This window comes from Oncorhynchus keta, chromosome 20, assembly GCF_023373465.1.
Source record: "Oncorhynchus keta strain PuntledgeMale-10-30-2019 chromosome 20, Oket_V2, whole genome shotgun sequence".
NCBI classification, from domain to species: domain Eukaryota; kingdom Metazoa; phylum Chordata; class Actinopteri; order Salmoniformes; family Salmonidae; genus Oncorhynchus; species Oncorhynchus keta.
In genome coordinates this window covers 30,503,282-30,521,412 of record NC_068440.1, presented here as the reverse complement: position 1 = coordinate 30,521,412, position 18,131 = coordinate 30,503,282, and the positions used below count along the sequence as shown (strand labels likewise).

Below are 18,131 nucleotides of genomic sequence, written 5' to 3'. Positions count from 1 at the left end.
TTCTGTATCACAGATTACATTGTTGTGTTGACTTTCCGATACTGATTATACAGACTCTGGTAAAGAGGTTAATGTAAATATAGTTTGCTGACTTCCTTCTAAGGCCAGCAAAGTAATGAATGTGCTGCCATAACTCTCTCCATCTATTAAGTGGGGCAGCAGGTACACTAGTTGTTAAGAGCATTGGGACGGTAACAAAAGGTCGCTGGTTCGAATCCCTGAGCCGAGCTGGTGAAAATCAGAGCAAGGCACTTAACCCTAATTGCGCCTGTAAGTTGCTTTGGAAAAGAGCGTATGCAAAATGTAATGGTTACTACCCTGCTCTAGTCCGGCTGTTCTGAAGGGGCTGAAAATAACCCAGTCAAAGCAAGATAAGAGAAAGTTAAAGATTTAGGGTGGAAAGGAAGTGGGATAGGGAGAGAAACAGGTATCAAGCTCTTGGATGAGAAGGGGCATGGTGACAATGCCAGCATACATGAAAAAGAGGACACACATTCAGTTCTTATTCCTGTTTAGTAACAGGATTATATTTGAGGCAAAGTGGAATTTCAGGACAAATGGGAGAAAAGCAACTGAGTAGTGTACAGACAAAAATGTCTTGAGTTATTTTATTATATCCATTATGTCATGGTGTGAAAACTTAATATAAAGTTAAGCAAAGGTTTTTGTTAAAATGTACTATGTTGAAAACACAAAACAATACATAAATTATTTTGCTAATATTGCTTAACAATTTAAACAGCGCCTCAGTATAACTTCATCATAAATGGTGGAAAACAGTAAACTGTTAAAATATTTTTTTTAAATCTAAAATACATTTAAACAATTCTACAAAAATATATTTTTATATTGTATGATAGTTGCCATGGTAAATGTATACTACAATACAAACTGTCTTGAGAAACGTACTCAGCAAAATACTGCTGGTGTAGGTCGATTCACATTTGATTGATTGGTTTGCTATTTTCAACGATGCATCACAATGAACCATTACAGACAAGGCAGTGCAAGTAGCAAGTCAATTATGGTGCAGTAAAAATACAATTCAACATGTCAATGTTAGTTCAATTATAGTCAATTCATGTGACCCTTTGAATAAAATCACTGAATCAAATTGTTGACCATTTAATATTGTTATTAGGCTTTATTCTAATACGGTTTTTGGAAGTTGTTCTCATCATGCCTGCTCTTCTGCCTGTTTTTCTGCTTATCCATGGTTTCCCAACTGAAACAAAGAAAATGACATATCATCATACAGGTCATTATTACATCCCATTAAGGTGCAGAACGTTCCGTTTGCATGCTGGTGGGCAGGGAGACCCTCAGCTCTGCTAAAACCATCTAAAACTATTGAAAACTATGTGCAGATTAACCTAAACCACACATACAGTTATAATACACTTTTATTTTACCCCAATATCCAATTAATGTGGCCAATATTGAGAGATTGAGATGTAATTCAGCTGTTTTTGGGCACTGTACTTCATCAAAAGCTGGCCGCGCTTAATCCCCAGTTAGAAAAGGACAAAGTCAAAAAGCATGTTACTTATAATGTGATCCAAAGTTAGCCAGTCCTCCAGTCACACAATGACCTCAAACACAACCTGTTACTCTGACACTAGCTGGCGCTAACGAAAAGGCCTGTAGCCATTACTGCAATTATGGGGAACATGCAAATGGTTGTTGAGCTGGCAGATGTAATAAGTCTATTGGTCATTATATTCAAAAACACCCCCTCCCTTCCTCCCAGTTATACCTTCAGATAAACAGAGAACACTGTGTGTGTGTGTGTGTGTGTGTGTGTGTGTGTGTGTGTGTGTGTGTGTGTGTGTGTGTGTGTGTGTGTGTGTGTGTGTGTGTGTGTGTGTGTGTGTGTGTGTGTGTGTGTGTGTGTGTGTGTGTGTGTGTGTGTGTGTGTGTGTGTGTGTGTGTGTGTGTGTGTGTGTGTGTGTGTGTGTGTGTGTGATGACCACTATCATACCTTTAGCACAGATGTCCATGCAGCTTTGTCTAGATGAACTGCTCACACATCCTGGAGGCTGAGTTGTAGTAGTAGCGCGGTATAGATGCAGCACACCCTCCTTTATCCAGGGGATCCAGGCAGAGCACAGGAGTAGCTGTCGAGTACATAAAACAACTATAACAACTCTGGGAGAGAGTAGGCTACTCTTCAGCTAACATTAACCAAGACGCTCATCTGTGGTAGTCTAACCTAGCCTGGGTGCCAGTCTGTTTGGTAATGTAACCTAGCCTGGGTGCCAGTCTGTTTGGTAATGTAACCTAGCCTGGGTGCCAGCCTGTTTGGTAATGTACCCTAGCCTGGGTGCCAGCCTGTTTCTGATCTGTCGCCAACTCCTTATGGAACTCTCATGCCAAACATAACAAGGAGTGGCCAGGAGTTGAACAGCTAAATAGATGGGTAACCAGGCTACATCTCTAGTTTCTTAATAACGTAAGTAGATATAAAATTGAAAGAGGATACTGGATGGAATCATTTCAGAATAATATTGTTATAGAAAAACAGGACAATAGGCAGAGAGTAGGCTACTCTTCAGCTTGCTTTGTCTCATTTTCGACCGACAGGCTCATCCCCAGCTTCTGAACATAAACAGACGAACAACTGAGAGAAATGTATGGAATAATTTCAGGACAATGCCTGAGAGAATTAAGGCACTCAGATACTGTGTGACTCATGAGTATAGTATTGATAAAGGAGACTGTTAGAGTGTCAGGATTGGTCCTTTTTGTACTGGTCCTTCTTTGTTTTTTTTGTTTTGTATCCCCTTTTTCTCCCCAATTTCGTGAAATCCAATCACAATCTCGTCTCATCACTGGATCTCCCCAACGGGCTCAGGAGAGGCGAAGGTCGAGTCATGCGTCCCCCGAAACATGACCCGCCAAACCTCGCTTCTTAACACTTAACTTGTAAGCCAGCCGCACCAATGTGTCAGAGGAAACACTGTTCAACTGACTACCGAAGTCAGCCTGCTGGTGCACGGCCCACCACAAGGAGTCGCTAGAGCGCGATGAACCTGGGATCGAACCTGGGATCGAATCCCAGGCTGTAGTGCCTTAGATTGCTGCGCCACTTGGGAGGCTGGTACTGGTCCTTCTATCTAGTTTGAGTATAGTATTGATTAGAGGTTGACCGATTCATTGGAATGGCTGATTAATTAGGGCTGATTTCAAGTTTTCATAACAATCGGAAATCGGTATTTTTGGACACCGATTTGGCCGATTAAAAAAAAAAAATCTTACACCTTTATTTAACTAGGCAAGTCAGTTAAGAACACATTCTTATTTTCAAAGACAGCCTAGGAATTGTGGGTTAACTGCCTCGTTCAGGGGCAGAACGACAGATTTTCACCTTAACATCTCGGGGGATTCGATCTTGCAACCTTACAGTTAACTAGTCCAACGCTCTAACCACCTGCCTCACGGGGAGCCTGCCTGATACGCGAATGCAGTAAGCCAAGGTAAGTTGCTATCTAGCATTAAACTTATCTTATAAAAATCTATCAATCAATCACATTCACGAGTTAACTACACATGGTTGATGATATAACTAGTTTATCTAGCGTGTCCTGCGTTGCATATAATCGATGCGGTGCGTATCATTGCTCCAATGTTTACCTAACCATGAACATCAATGCCTTTCTTAAAGTCAATATAGAGAAGTATATATTTTTTAACTTGCATATTTTGCTAAAAGAAATCCAGGTTAGCAGGCAATATTAACCGGGTGAAATTGTGTCACTTCTCTTGGGTTCATTGCACGCAGAGTCAGTGTATATGCAACAGTTTGGGCCGCCTAATTTGCCAGAATTATACGTAATTATGACATAACATTGAAGGTTGTGCAATGTAACAGGAACATTTAGACTACTGGATGCCACCCCTTAGATAAAATACGGAACGGTTCTGTATTTCACTGAAAGAATAAACTTTTTGTTTTCGAGATGATAGTTTCCGTATTCGACCATATTAATGACCTAAGGCTCGTATTTCTGTGTGTTATTATGTTATAACTAAGTCTATGATTTGATAGAGCAGTCTGACTGAGCAGCAGCAGGCTAGTAAGTATTCATTCAAACAGCACTCTGTGCGTTTTGCCGGCAGCTCTTCGTTGTGCGTCAAGCATTGCTCTGTTTATGACTTCAAGCCTATCAACTCCATAGATTAGGCTGGTGTAACCGATGTGAAATGGCTAGCTAGTTAGCGGTGTGCACTCTAATAGCGTTTCAAACTTCACTCGCTCTGAGACTTGGAGTGGTTGTCCCCCTTGCTCTGCATGGGTAACGCTGCTTCGAGGGTGGCTGTTGTCATTGTGTTCCTGGTTCGAGCCCAGGGAGGAGTGAGAAGAGGGACGGAAGCTATACTATTACACTGGCAATACTAAAATGCCTATAAGAACATCCAATAGTCAAAGGTAAATGAAATACAAATGGTATAGAATAGTCCTATAATTCCTATAATAACTACAACCTAAAACTTCTTACCTGGGAAAATTGAAAACTCATGTTAAAATGAACCACCAGCTTTCATATGTTCTCATGTTCTGACCAAGGAACTTAAACATTAGCTTTCTTACATAGCACATATTGCACTTTTACTTTCTTCTCCAACACCTTGTTTTTGCATTATTTAAACCAAATTGAACATGTTTCATTATTTATTTGGGGCTAAATTGATTTTATTGATGTATTATATTAAGTTAAAATAAGTGTTCATTCAGTATTGTTGTAATTGTCATTATTACAAATAAAATATATATATTTTTTAAATCGGCCAATTAATCGGTATCAACTTTTTTTGGTCCTCCAATAAATCGGTATCGGTATTGAAAAATCATAATCGGTCGACGTCTAGTATTAATCCGTGGAGGCTGCTGAGGGGAGGACAGCTCATAATAATGGCTGGAATGGAGCAAATGGAATGGCATCAAACACATGTGTTCAATGTATTTGGTACCATTCCACCTATTCCTCTCCAGCCATTACCACGAGCCCGTCCTCCCCAATTAAGGTGCAACCAACCTCCTGTGGTATTGATAGAGGTGACCGTTAGAGCTTCACGGTTGGTCCTTTTGCACTGGTCCTTATATCCAGTTTCATTTTCATTTCATATTGCATGTCATCATGGCCAGACTTTTGATGAGGATGTGGCTGGTTGCAATTAAATTGCCAAATTTCATGAAAAAGCTTCCTCTAATCTTGTTTCTACATCATTCCAAAGTAATACAGCGTTAATAACACAATAGAGTGAACACCTTTATTTAACTAGGCAAGTCAGTTACAAGCAATTCTTATTTGCAATGATGACCTACTCTGGCCAAACCCCGACGATGCTGGGCCAATTGTGCACCGCCCTATAAGCCCATGCTCAACGCTGGATGTGGAAAGGTTTTCCCTATTGTGGTCTGCAGTACTCCATGCAAGACAACTGGTCCTTAAAGCGGTTCGCGTTGCCCTGACAGCCTCCGTAGATGAACTGCTCACACCGCATGGTGATAATGTTGAAGAAGTAGCTTGGCCAATAGGCCTCACAGGGACCCGCATCTTTCTGTAACCTGCAGATCTGGGGGACCTCTGGTGGGGTGGAGAAGGTGAAAAGAAACACATTCTTATAGGAACTATTGAAAAATGAAATGGGTCTCATTGTATCGTCTTTTATCCTGAATTGGTTTGGATTTCCATTTCAAAACCCCAAAACTTTTCTAAAGTGCTGTCGGCTATATGTTCATACAATTCATGACTTAGAATTGTTTTGATGACATAAAATAAATGGCCTATAGTCTAAATAAAAAAATAAAACTGAACTTGATGAATATTTAAATGCAAAGAAAAACTACTGAGAATACCACACAAAAACAGACTTGTATAAACAAATAAAAACGTACTTGGTATTCTAAAACATGCTTTCTGACACGCCAGAAAACTCATGAAGTTGTTTGCATTCCCTTGGCACCCTCCATAGACAAACTCTTCGCATTGTTGAGTGAAAGTATTGTAGTAGTAACGTTGGAGATATACTTTGCAAGGTCCCACATCTACTTGAAGTTGACACACCTCTGAAATTAGCAGAAACACACAACATCAACACTATTGTTGGCTGCAAAATTAGGTCAAGGAATCTCTGAAGTACAGATTCATGTCGACAACAACTTTATCACTACTGAAAAGTCATGAGCCAACGCCCATCGATTGATTATGATTGCAAAGTATTTTGGCGTCGAGAAAAACGAATACAATATTAATGTGGCTATTACCAGTTACGGTATTACAAATACATCAAATTTACATCATTTTTCTTTACCTTGTGTCGGTGAAAATGCAACAACGTAACAAAAAGAGCATGAAAGGATCAGAAAAATCAATGAACTGAGCTCCATTGTTGTAGATTTTCCCCAAGTTCAATTCTCCTAACTCTTCTAACTTTTCGCACCATCAGTACAGTCATTTATACTCTTGTAAACGCTTTCCCAAACGAGGGGCGGGCTATAATGGCTCATTTCCATACAAACCCGAAGTAGGAACGACCTGATTAATGTTTTGATCTGCATCATAGACAACGTCACGTTCATACACTGTTGAACTAATAACGCAATATGTCCAACGTCCTTCATCGCGCGCAATAGATACGGTCCAAACATTGATGTGGAAAGAGACGACAATAAATGTAGGCTCGTCTGGGAATGAAACTATTATGGGAGTATCATGAGAAGAAGGATTTGTTAACATATTTATGACCATATGTGTCATAACATATGACAATGTTAATTATTGTTTTTTTCTTCTCCTTTATTTAACTTGTCAAGTCAGTTAACAACGAATTCTTATTTACAATGACGGCCCACCCCGGTCAAACCGCTGGGCTGGGCCAATTGTGCGCTGCCCTATGGCACAGCCCAATCACAGCCAGATATGATTAAGCCTGGATTTGAACAAGGACTATAGTGACGCCTCTTGCACTGAGAGGCAGTGCCTTAGACCACTGCACCACTCACTTTGCAAAGTGGTTTCTAGTAATGAATTATAACAAATTATTAGATCTAGAATTTGAGAGTTTATTTATTAATGTGGGCAACAGGCTTTTAACGTTCTATTCGGTTCATGTTTAAGCCCTAAATCTAATTCAGATTAATGAAATTCAAATCAAATTTGATTTGTCACATACACATGGTTAGCAGATGTTAATGCGAGAGTAGCAAAATGCTTGTGCTTCCAGTTCCGACAATGCAATAATAACCAACAAATAATCTAGCTAACAATTCCAAAACTACTACAAGTGTAAGGGGATAAAGAATATGTACATAAACATATATGAATGAGTGATGGTACAGAGCGGCATAGGCAAGATACAGTAGATGATATCGAGTACAGTATATACATATGAGATGAGTATGTAAACAAAGTGGCATAGTTAAAGTGGCTAGTGATACATGTATTACATAAAGATGCAGTAGATGATATAGAGTACAGTATATACGTATACATATGAGATGAATAATGTAGGGTATGTAAACATTATATTAGGTAGCATTGTTTAAAGTGGCTAGTGATATATTTTACATAATTTCCCATCAATTCCCATTATTAAAATGGCTGGAGTTAAGTCAGTGTGTTGGCAGCAGCCACTCAATGTTAGTGGTGGCTGTTTAACAGTCTGATGGCCTTGAGATAGAAGCTGTTTTTCAGTCTCTCGGTCCAAGCTTTGATGCACCTGTACTGACCTCGCCTTCTGGATGAAGGAGTGAACAGGCAGTCGCTCGGGTGGTTGTTGTCCTTGATGATCTTTATGGCCTTCCTGTGACATCGGGTGGGGTAGGTGTCCTGGAGGGCAGGTAGTTTGCCCCCGGTGATGCGTTGTGCAGACCTCACTACCCTCTGGAGAGCCTTACGGTTGTGGGCGGAGCAGTTGATACAGCCCGCCAGGATGCTCTCGATTGTGCATCTGTAGAAGTTTGTGAGTGCTTTTGGTAACAAGCCAAATTTCTTCAGCCTCCTGAGGGTTGAAGAGGCGCTGCTGCGCCTTCTTCACGATGCTGTCGGTGTGGGTGGACCAATTCAGTTTGTCTGTGATGTGTACGCAGAGGAACTTAAAACTTACTACCCTCTCCACTACTGTTCCATCGATGTGGATAGGGGGGTGTTCCCTCTGCTGTTTCCTGAAGTCCACAATCATCTCCTTAGTTTTGTTGACGCTGAGTGTGAGGTTATTTTCCTGACACCACACTCCGAGGGCCCTCACCTCCTCCCTGTAGGCCGTCTCGTTGTTGTTGGTAATCAAGCCTACCACTGTTGTGTCGTCCGCAAAATTGATGATTGAGTTGGAGGCGTGCGTGGCCACGCAATCGTGGGTGAACAGGGAGTACAGGAGAGGGCTCAGAACGCACCCTTGTGGGGCCCCAGTGTTGAGGATCAGCGGGGTGGAGATGTTGTTGCCTACCCTCACCACCTGGGGGCGGCCCATCAGGAAGTCCAGAACCCAGTTGCACAGAGCGGGGTCGAGACCCAGGGTTGAATGCCGAGCTGTAGTCGATGAACAGCATTCTCACATAGGTATTCCTCTTGTTCGATTGCATCGTCTGTGGACCTATTTGGGCGGTAAGCAAATTGGAGTGAGTCCGCATGTTTTGGTTGCGGGCCGTGTCAGTGGCACTGTATTGTCCTCAAAGCGGGCAAAAAAGTTATTTAGTCTGCCTGGGAGCAAGATATCCTGGTCCGTGACGGGGCTGGTTTTCTTTTTATAATCCGTGATTGACTGTAGACCCTGCCACATACCTCTTGTGTCTGAGCTGTTGAATTGAGATTCTACTTTGTCTCTATACTGACGCTTAGCTTGTTTGATTGCCTTGCGGCGGGAATAGCTACACTGTTTGTATTCGGTCATGGTTCCGGTCACCTTGCCCTGATTAAAAGGGTAAGGTGTGTGTGTAAATAGTCCACACACTCACTACAAAATATTGCCTTGTCTCTAAGGAAGTGATACAGTATATAACATTAACACATTGAGCTTATGTCATTCTTTATTGTGTCATCGTAACCATCACATCTGGATGTTTCCCAATAAAACAAAACAATCACAACTCTGGGCATCCATGCAGGATCTGCCTTGGTGAACTTTATTATCTTTTCTCTTTACATCAATAGAAATGTAAACCGGTGGGAACTCTAAAAGGTATGTAGATACATGTTTCAAAAAGGACCAACTCAGTGGCCTTGTAGTTAGTGTCCACCCTGAGATCGGACGACTGTACAAATATGGCCCAATTCCTCTCAAGCTGCCTCAACGCTATGAGCCAAGGCTTGTGCAAGGCTACTTAGCTTTCAACAAGGAGAGTGGAGTGAGAAAATGTCATATGAGCTGCTTTATAATGTGTCCTATTTCTGTCCTAAAAGCCATACAAAATGTAGGCTAATACATCCATAGGCTACACATCTCTACACATGATGGTTCCATGTGGCTCAGTTGGTAGCACTTACAAAGCCAGGGTTGTGGGTTCGATTCCCATGGGGGCTCAGTATCAACATGTATGAACTCACTACTGTAAATTGCTCTGGATAATAGTATCTGATAAAATGTCTAAAATTGATTCCTAAGTCGATGCTTTTTTTATCTGCACTGAAAACTCATGTAACCTTGCTTCATCCCAAAGGCATTGAACATGTAGACTAATAGTTACTTAGATTACTAGCCTTCGCATCTCATGGAGGCAGCTGCTGCCATATCTCTCTATGATTTCAGTTGAAGCTCATCCATCCCATGTACTTTACTTCCTGGAGAACTGCTGTCATTGTCATATTCGTAAAGATTATGTATCCTTCAACATGACAGGTTGAGGGTAAACTCAGATTAGCCTTCTTGTCATGCTAACCTGAACGGCCGTGTCATTCCCCTTGACCTATATCTGCATTGAAACAGTGAAGAGAATCACATGCAAAATATTGTTGGTATCCACATACTGTTCATATTCTTCCACTCTCATCGCAATTCTTAGACATCATAACAACACAACAGCCATGTGGATTAAAAAAGAGACTCATAACAGACACCTGGAGAGTGGCCCTATGGCCTCTACTATGATGCTGCAGTGTTGGATTAAAGGGCATAGTTTTAATCAGATTAAGAGATTAGGATGTTTATGCAGATTACTTTATAACCCGGATTGAGGGAGAGGAGAGAGATTTCTCTGGCAGTATTCAGAGGTGGAAGACAGTTACCCGTAAAACGCAGTAAGTCATTTTTTCTTGTCCAATTAATATAAATATTTGATAAATTGATGTCATTACATTAATTAATCTAGCAAGCATAGGGAATGGATCATCTGAGTGTAGTATTGGGGGCAATTTTTATAAAATAAAATAATATCCACAGCCCTAATCAACAAAATAACAAAAGATACGCAACCTAATGCATACAATGATGATTGTCATGGTTCTACGAGACACATTCTAAAATAGTTTTTGTGAGTGTGGCTCTTCTTTAAGAATATGTTTACCTTCCATTTGGCAACAATGTATTTCTATTCTTTGACAGACAATGCCGGGGGTGATAAATATGGACGAGTTGACAGACGTGGATAAGGCTAAAATGGAAAGAGACCAAAAGAAGATTGAAGTCAAGCTTGAGAGATGGATGGTAAATCTGACACCTTACTTTGATACTTTTTCCAATTGTAAAAGTAATATCTATGTAATAATAATAAGTGGGATAGTAATACATTTGTACTGTATTTTAAACATGGATAAAAGCCATGAAATGTTCCAAAGTGGAATGGATTGGTCATCAAAAGAGACTGTAATGACAGGTAACCTAGCGGTCAGGAGACAGTAACTGAAAAGTCGCTGTTCATGTAGTTGGCTCGGGATTCAAACCAATCTGTCCATGTGCCCTTGAGCAAAGCATATAAACATAATTGCTCCAGTAAGTCGCTCTGGATAAGAGCGTCTTCCAAATGACTAAAATGTAAATGCATGCTTGATATTACAGTTGTGTGTGTTACATGTTAACCCTTCTTTTGTACGACAGACGTCTAAGTGCTGTACTGAGTTTATGGAGGCAGTTCAGGCCGGTGTAGAAGAGGACACTCTGGTCAAAGGCATCGCAGAAGACAAGAACCCATTCAAGGAGTTGAAAGGTGGATGTGTCGTCTGCTGAAGAGGACAGGAGTCAGAACAGACAGTGGAGCTTTTCTTTCACTGATTAGACCCTCTCTAGTGCCCAAGGACATGGCCCCTTCCTAGGAAACATAGCTCGATCACCAATAGCTAACCGAGAGGATATGGTAAAACAAACAGATGTAAATAAATCTAAATCTCATGAAACCATGTAAATGAATCCTTCTAGATTGTGATCCCTCCTTGGAGTGATGCAGGAAATAAGGGTTGTTTTTGGAATGATTGTCAGAGGTTTGTTGGATGGTTTATATTGTCAGTAAAGAGCTTGTCTCCCATGAGACTGTCTATAGTCTGAGTGTGCACCATCTGTTTCATTATTGGACAAAACCACAGTAATTAAATGAGCTTGTTTACAACTACATGTGCTGCGCATGTGCAGCTCATTGACGCACACACAACATAAACTGTTACTTACACAGAAATGGCTCAGCGACTGAATTTGGTAGTAAGCCGTCATTTCTCTAAATTAACCTCGCTAAGCAGTACAAGGAAGCTGGCTGAAAATGTGTCATCTAAACCCAAAACGGCCAGTGGTTCAGAGATAACGGCTGATCATTTACTCTACACACCAGAGCATTTTGCGTTGAAGGAATCTCTTAAAAAGGTATGCAAGACTGGTAGCCAGTTAGTTAGCGTACCATTACAACAATGAACCACATAATAATACAATCATGATTCAATTTCACACAAAGTTAATAATAATATAGCTTTCGTGGATGTGAATATTGGTAGTATAACTTGCAAATGATAATCGCACTTTAAGGACCATGAAAGTAGGTGAGAGGTCACTAGCAGAAAGGCTAACTCGACACAAACGACTCTTTTTTTCTATTCGTATTTGAATAAAGTTTCAGTTCTATCCTACGACAATATTTCGCAATATTACAAGCACCACAACCTGAACAAAACAGAAAAAGCTGTATTAGTTGGATACAGCCTTGTGGGAGAAAAAAACAAACATCCACTGACTCACGTGACGTTTGACTGAATTTGACATAGATACAGTACTTTGTTATTGTAGTTATAAAACGAATCTGATTGATATATACCACTTATAGACAACCAAATATTAATGTTATTTATGAAATATTGCACTACAATTGTAGCCCTCGTTATGGTTGAAACATTTTGCTGCTTGGTTGAAACAAACATCTCTGTGTTTCTGTCACGATCAGCGACAGTGAATTATTTTGTTAATCAATATTTCAATGTCATTCATTCAACCTGCCAAACATCAAGCACATGTCGTATTCATACACAATTGTCCCAATGCATTTATAACTGGAATTTTGTCAAATTAATCTACCTCTGATTTTTGCCTGTTGTTTAATCCCTGAGTAGAATCTGCTTCATAAACCTGTACTTGAATATTCATCAGGCTTATTGAAGACAACCCTGGTCCTGGAGTGCTACAGGTATATCAGGTGTTTTGAGTTATAGGCTGTGTTCAAGAGCATCACAACCATAATGTATCTTGGGTAAATTGTGACTGACTGACTATCATTAAAGTAGAACTGACAGTGTTTTAACTACTTTGCAGATATGAAACAAACAATCATAATATCAGACAAAAATATTAAATTCCCAGTTTATACCACAAAACCATTAAAAAAAATAAAAAAGGTTTTATTTGACCAAAAATTCCATGACGTACAGTAAGGCATTGTTGGCAGAATAGATGGATGCAGTTCAATACATGAGTAATATAATTCACCAATACATGTGTTGGTTGTCCCAAAAATATTCCTATCAGGTTGTAAATCACAGCTGACATGGTACATTGTTTGCTGCCTCCACCCATTTCCGCCAAACGCGGAAACTATGGATACAAATTCTTCCCTGCTCGTGCATTATCATCATTTATATGCGTGCCACTAGAAGTCCCAGCATTAGAATGTTTCTGTTAGCTAATACATCATGACAAAATACTGTCCTGCTAATGTGCCTGGACCTTGTAGACTAAACTGCCTAGAAAACCCCCATATCTGATGCAATTGGTTGCCCAAAATGGCAGGTTAGATGCAATTATTTCTAAATGAATATGCATTTATAATGCCAGGCTTTTGAGCGGTTATTCAAACGACATAGCCTATTCACTACAGTTTACAGCCTAGACTAGAGTTTTGTAGTAACTTGAAAACATTAACATTCTTCATTACATTCTGTTGTGGTAGCCTGGGTAGAATACATGTATTGTCCCTAAAATACTGAAACAACAGGGTAGCGTTTGGAGCAGCGTATTTGCGGGACTTGGACTGGGAGGGAGTGCACTCAGCTTAACCTCAGAAGTGCACATAGTGTAGGCTACCTATGATTTCGTTATCGGATAGCCTGAACCTGTTTTTCTGTTTAAATTGACTAGATATTTTCACTGCAGTATTAAGCTTAACATTGAGTTTATCAGTTATGGTCTGATATGCATATTCTTCTACCTTAGGCTATAGGATAGGCTACTGTTACGTTCTGTCCATCGTTCGTATGTGTTTTCCTTGTTTTAGTGTTGGTCAGGACGTGAGCTGGGTGGGCATTCTATGTTGTGTGTCTGGTTTGTCTATTTCTATGTTTCGCCTGATATGGTTCTCGAATCAGAGGCAGGTGTTAGTCATTGTCTCTGATTGGGAACCATATTTAGGTAACATGTTTTGTGTTGGGTTTTGTGGGTGATTGTTCCTGTCTCTGTGTTTTCACCAGATAGGACTGTTTAGTTTTTCACTTTTCTTGTTTTCTATAGTCTGTTCATGTATAGTCGTCTTTATTAAAAACATGAATAACCACCACGCTGCATTTTGGTCCGCCTCTCTTTCACCAGAAGAAAACCCTTACCGAATCACCCACCAACCAAGGACCAAGCGGCGTGGTAAACAGAGGCAGCAGCCACAGCAGCAGCAGGAGAAGCGACAGGTGCATCAGGAGTAACAGCAGCAGCAGCAAAGGCAGCAGCAGGAGAAGCAACAGAGGCAGCAGCAGCAGTGGGAGAGGCTGCACTATTTGGATAAATGGACTTGGGAGGAGATTCTTGACGGAAAAGGACCCTGGGCAGAGCCAGGGGAATATTGCCGCCCCAAAGCCGAGCTGGAGGCAGCGAAAGCAGAGAGGCGGCATTATGAGGAGCAAGCACGGCAGAGCGGCTGCAAGCCCGAGAGGCACCCCCAAAAATGTATTGGGGGGGGGGGCACAGGGAGAGTGTGGCAGAGTCAGGAGTCAGACCTGAGCCAACTCCCTCTGTTTGCCGTAAGGAGCCATGGATGGAATTGGAGCTGTTGGCGAAGCCGAGTGCTGAGTCTGAGAGTGTGGAGGATGTATGGGACAGAGTAGAAAGAAAGCTGTTGGTTTGGCACCACACATCAGGCCTACAGTGCCGCCAGTCTGCCCAGCGCCGCCAGTGCCGCCAGTCTGCCCAGCGCCGCCTGTGCCGCCAGTCTGCCCAGCGCCGCCTGTGCCGCCAGTCTGCCCAGCGCCGCCTGTGCCGCCAGTCTGCCCAGCGCCGCCTGTGCCGCCAGTCTGCCCAGCGCCGCCAGTGCCGCCAGTCTGCCCAGCGCCGCCAGTGCCGCCAGTCAGCCAGGATCTGTCAGTCTGCCAGGATCCGCCAGTCTGCCAGGATCCGCCAGTCTGCCTGGATCCGCCAGTCTGCCAGGATCCGCCAGAACTGCCAGTCAGCCAGGATCCGCCAGTCTGCCAGGATACGCCAGTCAGCCAGGATCCGCCAGAACTGCCAGTCGGCCAGGATCTGCCAGTCGGCCAGGATCCGCCAGTCGGCCAGGATCTGCCAGAACTGCCAGTCGGCCAGGATCTGCCAGTCGGCCAGGATCTGCCAGTCGGCCAGGATCTGCCAGTCAGCCAGGATCCGCCAGTCGGCCAGGATCTGCCAGTCAGCCAGGATCAGTTAGATCCGCCATTCAGCCAGGATCCGCCAGTCTGCCAGGATCCGCCAGTCAGCCAGGATCTGCCAGAACTACCAGTCAGCCAGGATCCGCCAGAACTGCCAGTCAGCCAGGATCCGCCAGTCAGCCAGGATCCGCCAGTCAGCCAGGATCTGCCAGTCGGCCAGGATCCGCCAGTCGGCCAGGATCCGCCAGTCGGCCAGGATCCGCCAGAACTGCCAGTCGGCCAGGATCTGCCAGTCGGCCAGGATCTGCCAGTCGGCCAGGATCTGCCAGTCGGCCAGGATCCGCCAGTCGGCCAGTATCTGCCAGTCAGCCAGGATCAGTTAGATCCGCCAGTCAGCCAGGATCCGCCAGTCAGCCAGGATCCGCCAGTCAGCCAGGATCCGCCAGTCTGCCAGGATCCGCCAGTCAGCCAGGATCTGTCAGAACTACCAGTCAGCCAGGATCCGCCAGAACTGCCAGTCAGCCAGGATCTGCCAGTCTGCCAGGATCTGCCAGTCGGCCAGGATCTGCCAGTCGGCCAGGATATGCCAGTCGGCCAGGTTCTGTCAGTCGGCCAGGTTCTGTCAGTCGGCCAGGTTCTGTCAGTCGGCCAGGATCTGCCAGTCAGCCAGGATCAGTTAGATCCGCCATTCAGCCAGGATCCGCCAGTCTGCCAGGATCCACCAGTCAGCCAGGATCTGCCAGAAGTGCCAGTCAGCCAGGATCTGCCAGATCCGCTAGTCAGCCAGGATCCGCCAGTCAGCCAGGATCTGCCGGAACCACCAGCCAGCCAGGATCTGGTAGATCCATCAACCTGCCTGAGCTTCCTCTCACTCCTGAGCTTCCTCTCACTCCCGAGCTTCCCCTCGGTCCCGAGCTTCCCCTCGGTCCCGAGCTTCCCCTCGTTCCCCAGCTTCCCCTCGGTCCTGAGCTACCTCAGTTCAGTGGGGCCCGTTGTTAGGTTTCCTAGGCCAAGGTTAGCGGCGAGGGTCGCCACTCAAGGGACACTAAGGAGGTGGACTAAGACAATTATGGAGTGGGGTCCACGTCCAGCGCCAGAGCGCCACTGCGGACAGATGCCCACCGAGACCTTCCCCTATAGGTTTAGGTTGTGCGTTCGGAGTCCGCACCTTGTGGGGGGTTCTGTCACGTTCTGTCCATCGTTCGTATGTGTTTTAGTGTTGGTCAGGACGTGAGCTGGGTGGGCATTCTATGTTGTGTGTCTGGTTTGTCTATTTCTATGTTTGGCCTGATATGGTTCTCAATCAGAGGCAGGTGATAGTCATTGTCTCTGATTGGGAACCATATTTAGGTAGCCTGTTTTGTGTTGGGTTTTGTGGGTGATTGTTCCTGTCTCTGTGTTTGCACCAGATAGGACTGTTTAGGTTTTCACTTTTCTTGTTTTATATAGTCTATTCATGTGTAGTCGTCTTTATTAAAAACATGAATAACCACCACGCTGCATTTTGGTCCGCCTCTCTTTCACCAGAAGAAAACCCTTACAGCTACATCTGGAGCCAGTCTGTCTTAATTGTTCTGTTATGGTATTATGCAACTGGCCTCTCCACTGCCACGGCTATTCATTTTCAATCTTGTTGAGTCCCAGGAAAAACCAGAATGCAAAAGCTTGTTGGACACTTATTTTCTTTAGCCTACTAATAGCCTATTGGAGGAGAGATGAGCGCTTGTGCTTGCTTGCTGAATGTAAAATAGGCTACAGTATTAGCAGGCGGGGAGTTGGAAAGGAGAAGCCCATATTTTCATATATTAGGCCTATCTTAGCACTGGGCTACATTCTGGAAAAGTACACCATCTGAGTAGCCTGCTAATGTACCTTTCTGGACCTTCTAAACTGTTTAGAATAGACCCAAATTGATCCAAATGGTTGCATGATCAGGCCTAGGCTGTAGGCCTATGCAGTTATTTCGGCATGAAACAAAACAGAAGGTATGAGCAGTTATTCAAATTAGCCTACATCACTGCAGTTTACAGCCCTAGACAAGAATTGTGTATTTACTTGATAACAATAATATATTCCTCATTACATGGTGTTATAGCCTAAGTAGGTAGGTAGAAGAATGTTCTAGTCTAAAACCTTGGCCTTACCTAGGTTTTACTGTTCAAAAGTTTGGAGTCGCTTAGAAATGTCCCTTTCTTTTTTTTAAGGGCACCTTTTTTTTGTCCATTAAATTAAAATAACATCAAATTAATCAGAAATACAGTGTAGACATTGTTAATGTTGTAAAGGACTATTGTAGCTGCAAACGGCTGATTTTTAATGGAATATCTACATAGTTGTGCAGAGGCCCATTATCAGCAACCATCACTCCTGTGTTTCAATGGCACGTTGTGTTAGCTTATCCAAGTTTATCATTTTAAAAGGCTAATTGATCATTAGAAATCCTTTTTGCAAGTATGTGAGCACAGCTGAAAACTGTTGTTCTGATTAAAGAAGCAATAAAACTGGCCTTCTTTAGACTAGTTGAGTATCTGGAGCATCAGCAATTTGTGGGTTCGATTACATGCTCAGAATTGCCAGAAACAAAGAACTTTCTTCTGAAACTCGTCAGTCTATTCTTGATATGAGAAATGAAGGCTATTCCATGCGAGAAATTGCCAAGAAACTGTAGATCTGGTACAATGCGGTGTACTACTCCCTTCACAGAACAGCGCAAACTGTCTCTAACCAAAATAGAAAGAGGAGTGGGAGGCCCCGGTGTACAACTGAGCAAGAGGACAAGTACATTAGAGTGTCTAGTTTGAGAAACAGATGCCTCACAAGTCCTCAACTGGCAGCTTCATTAAATAGTACCTGCAAAACACCAGTCTCAATGTCAACAGTGAAGAGGTGACTCCGGGATGCTTGCCTTCTGGCTGTCAGCGGAGCCTTGTCTGCCAGTTAAACAGTTAATTCAGCCTCATTTACTGCCTTTTTAGAAAACATCGCTGATATGGCTGACTTGTTTAACGTAGGAGACTCTGCTAGCTAGCCAACAGCTAACAGCTAACAGCCAACGTCTACTGTTTCGAATTCAACAACCCGGTCAGGTAGTTTCACATTTTCATTTCATTTCATTCATTACAG

At 43.0% G+C, this 18,131-nt stretch overlaps 3 protein-coding genes and 1 pseudogene across 9 annotated transcripts in view; 3 read left to right on the top strand and 1 right to left on the bottom strand.

The window, feature by feature from the left end:
- Nucleotides 1-577: 577 nt before the first annotated feature.
- On the bottom strand, nucleotides 578-6,546 carry LOC118371314 (tissue factor pathway inhibitor 2-like; annotated as a pseudogene).
- A 3,567-nt stretch (nucleotides 6,547-10,113) lies between these two features.
- LOC127909948 (guanine nucleotide-binding protein G(T) subunit gamma-T1-like) lies at nucleotides 10,114-11,469 on the top strand. Its single transcript, XM_052472629.1, has 3 exons — nucleotides 10,114-10,235; nucleotides 10,540-10,641; nucleotides 11,032-11,469. The coding sequence occupies exons 2-3, from the start codon at nucleotides 10,543-10,545 to the stop codon at nucleotides 11,158-11,160; spliced, it is 228 nt and encodes a 75-aa protein (XP_052328589.1). The 5' UTR covers nucleotides 10,114-10,235; nucleotides 10,540-10,542; the 3' UTR covers nucleotides 11,161-11,469.
- LOC127909949 (guanine nucleotide-binding protein G(T) subunit gamma-T1-like) overlaps nucleotides 10,217-18,131 on the top strand; it is a 126,802-nt gene continuing 118,887 nt past the window's right edge. Inside the window, exon 1 of the mRNA XM_052472631.1 lies at nucleotides 10,217-10,235. The gene's annotated coding sequence lies outside the window, so the exon portion shown is untranslated. The remainder of the gene's footprint in view (nucleotides 10,236-18,131) is intronic.
- zgc:85777 (uncharacterized protein LOC405871 homolog) overlaps nucleotides 11,593-18,131 on the top strand; it is a 186,731-nt gene continuing 180,192 nt past the window's right edge. For all 7 annotated transcript variants that reach the window (XM_052472617.1, XM_052472620.1, XM_052472619.1 and 4 more), the window contains exon 1: nucleotides 11,593-11,784. In XM_052472617.1, the coding sequence (XP_052328577.1) occupies nucleotides 11,602-11,784 (183 nt within the window). In that variant the 5' untranslated portion in view covers nucleotides 11,593-11,601. The remainder of the gene's footprint in view (nucleotides 11,785-18,131) is intronic.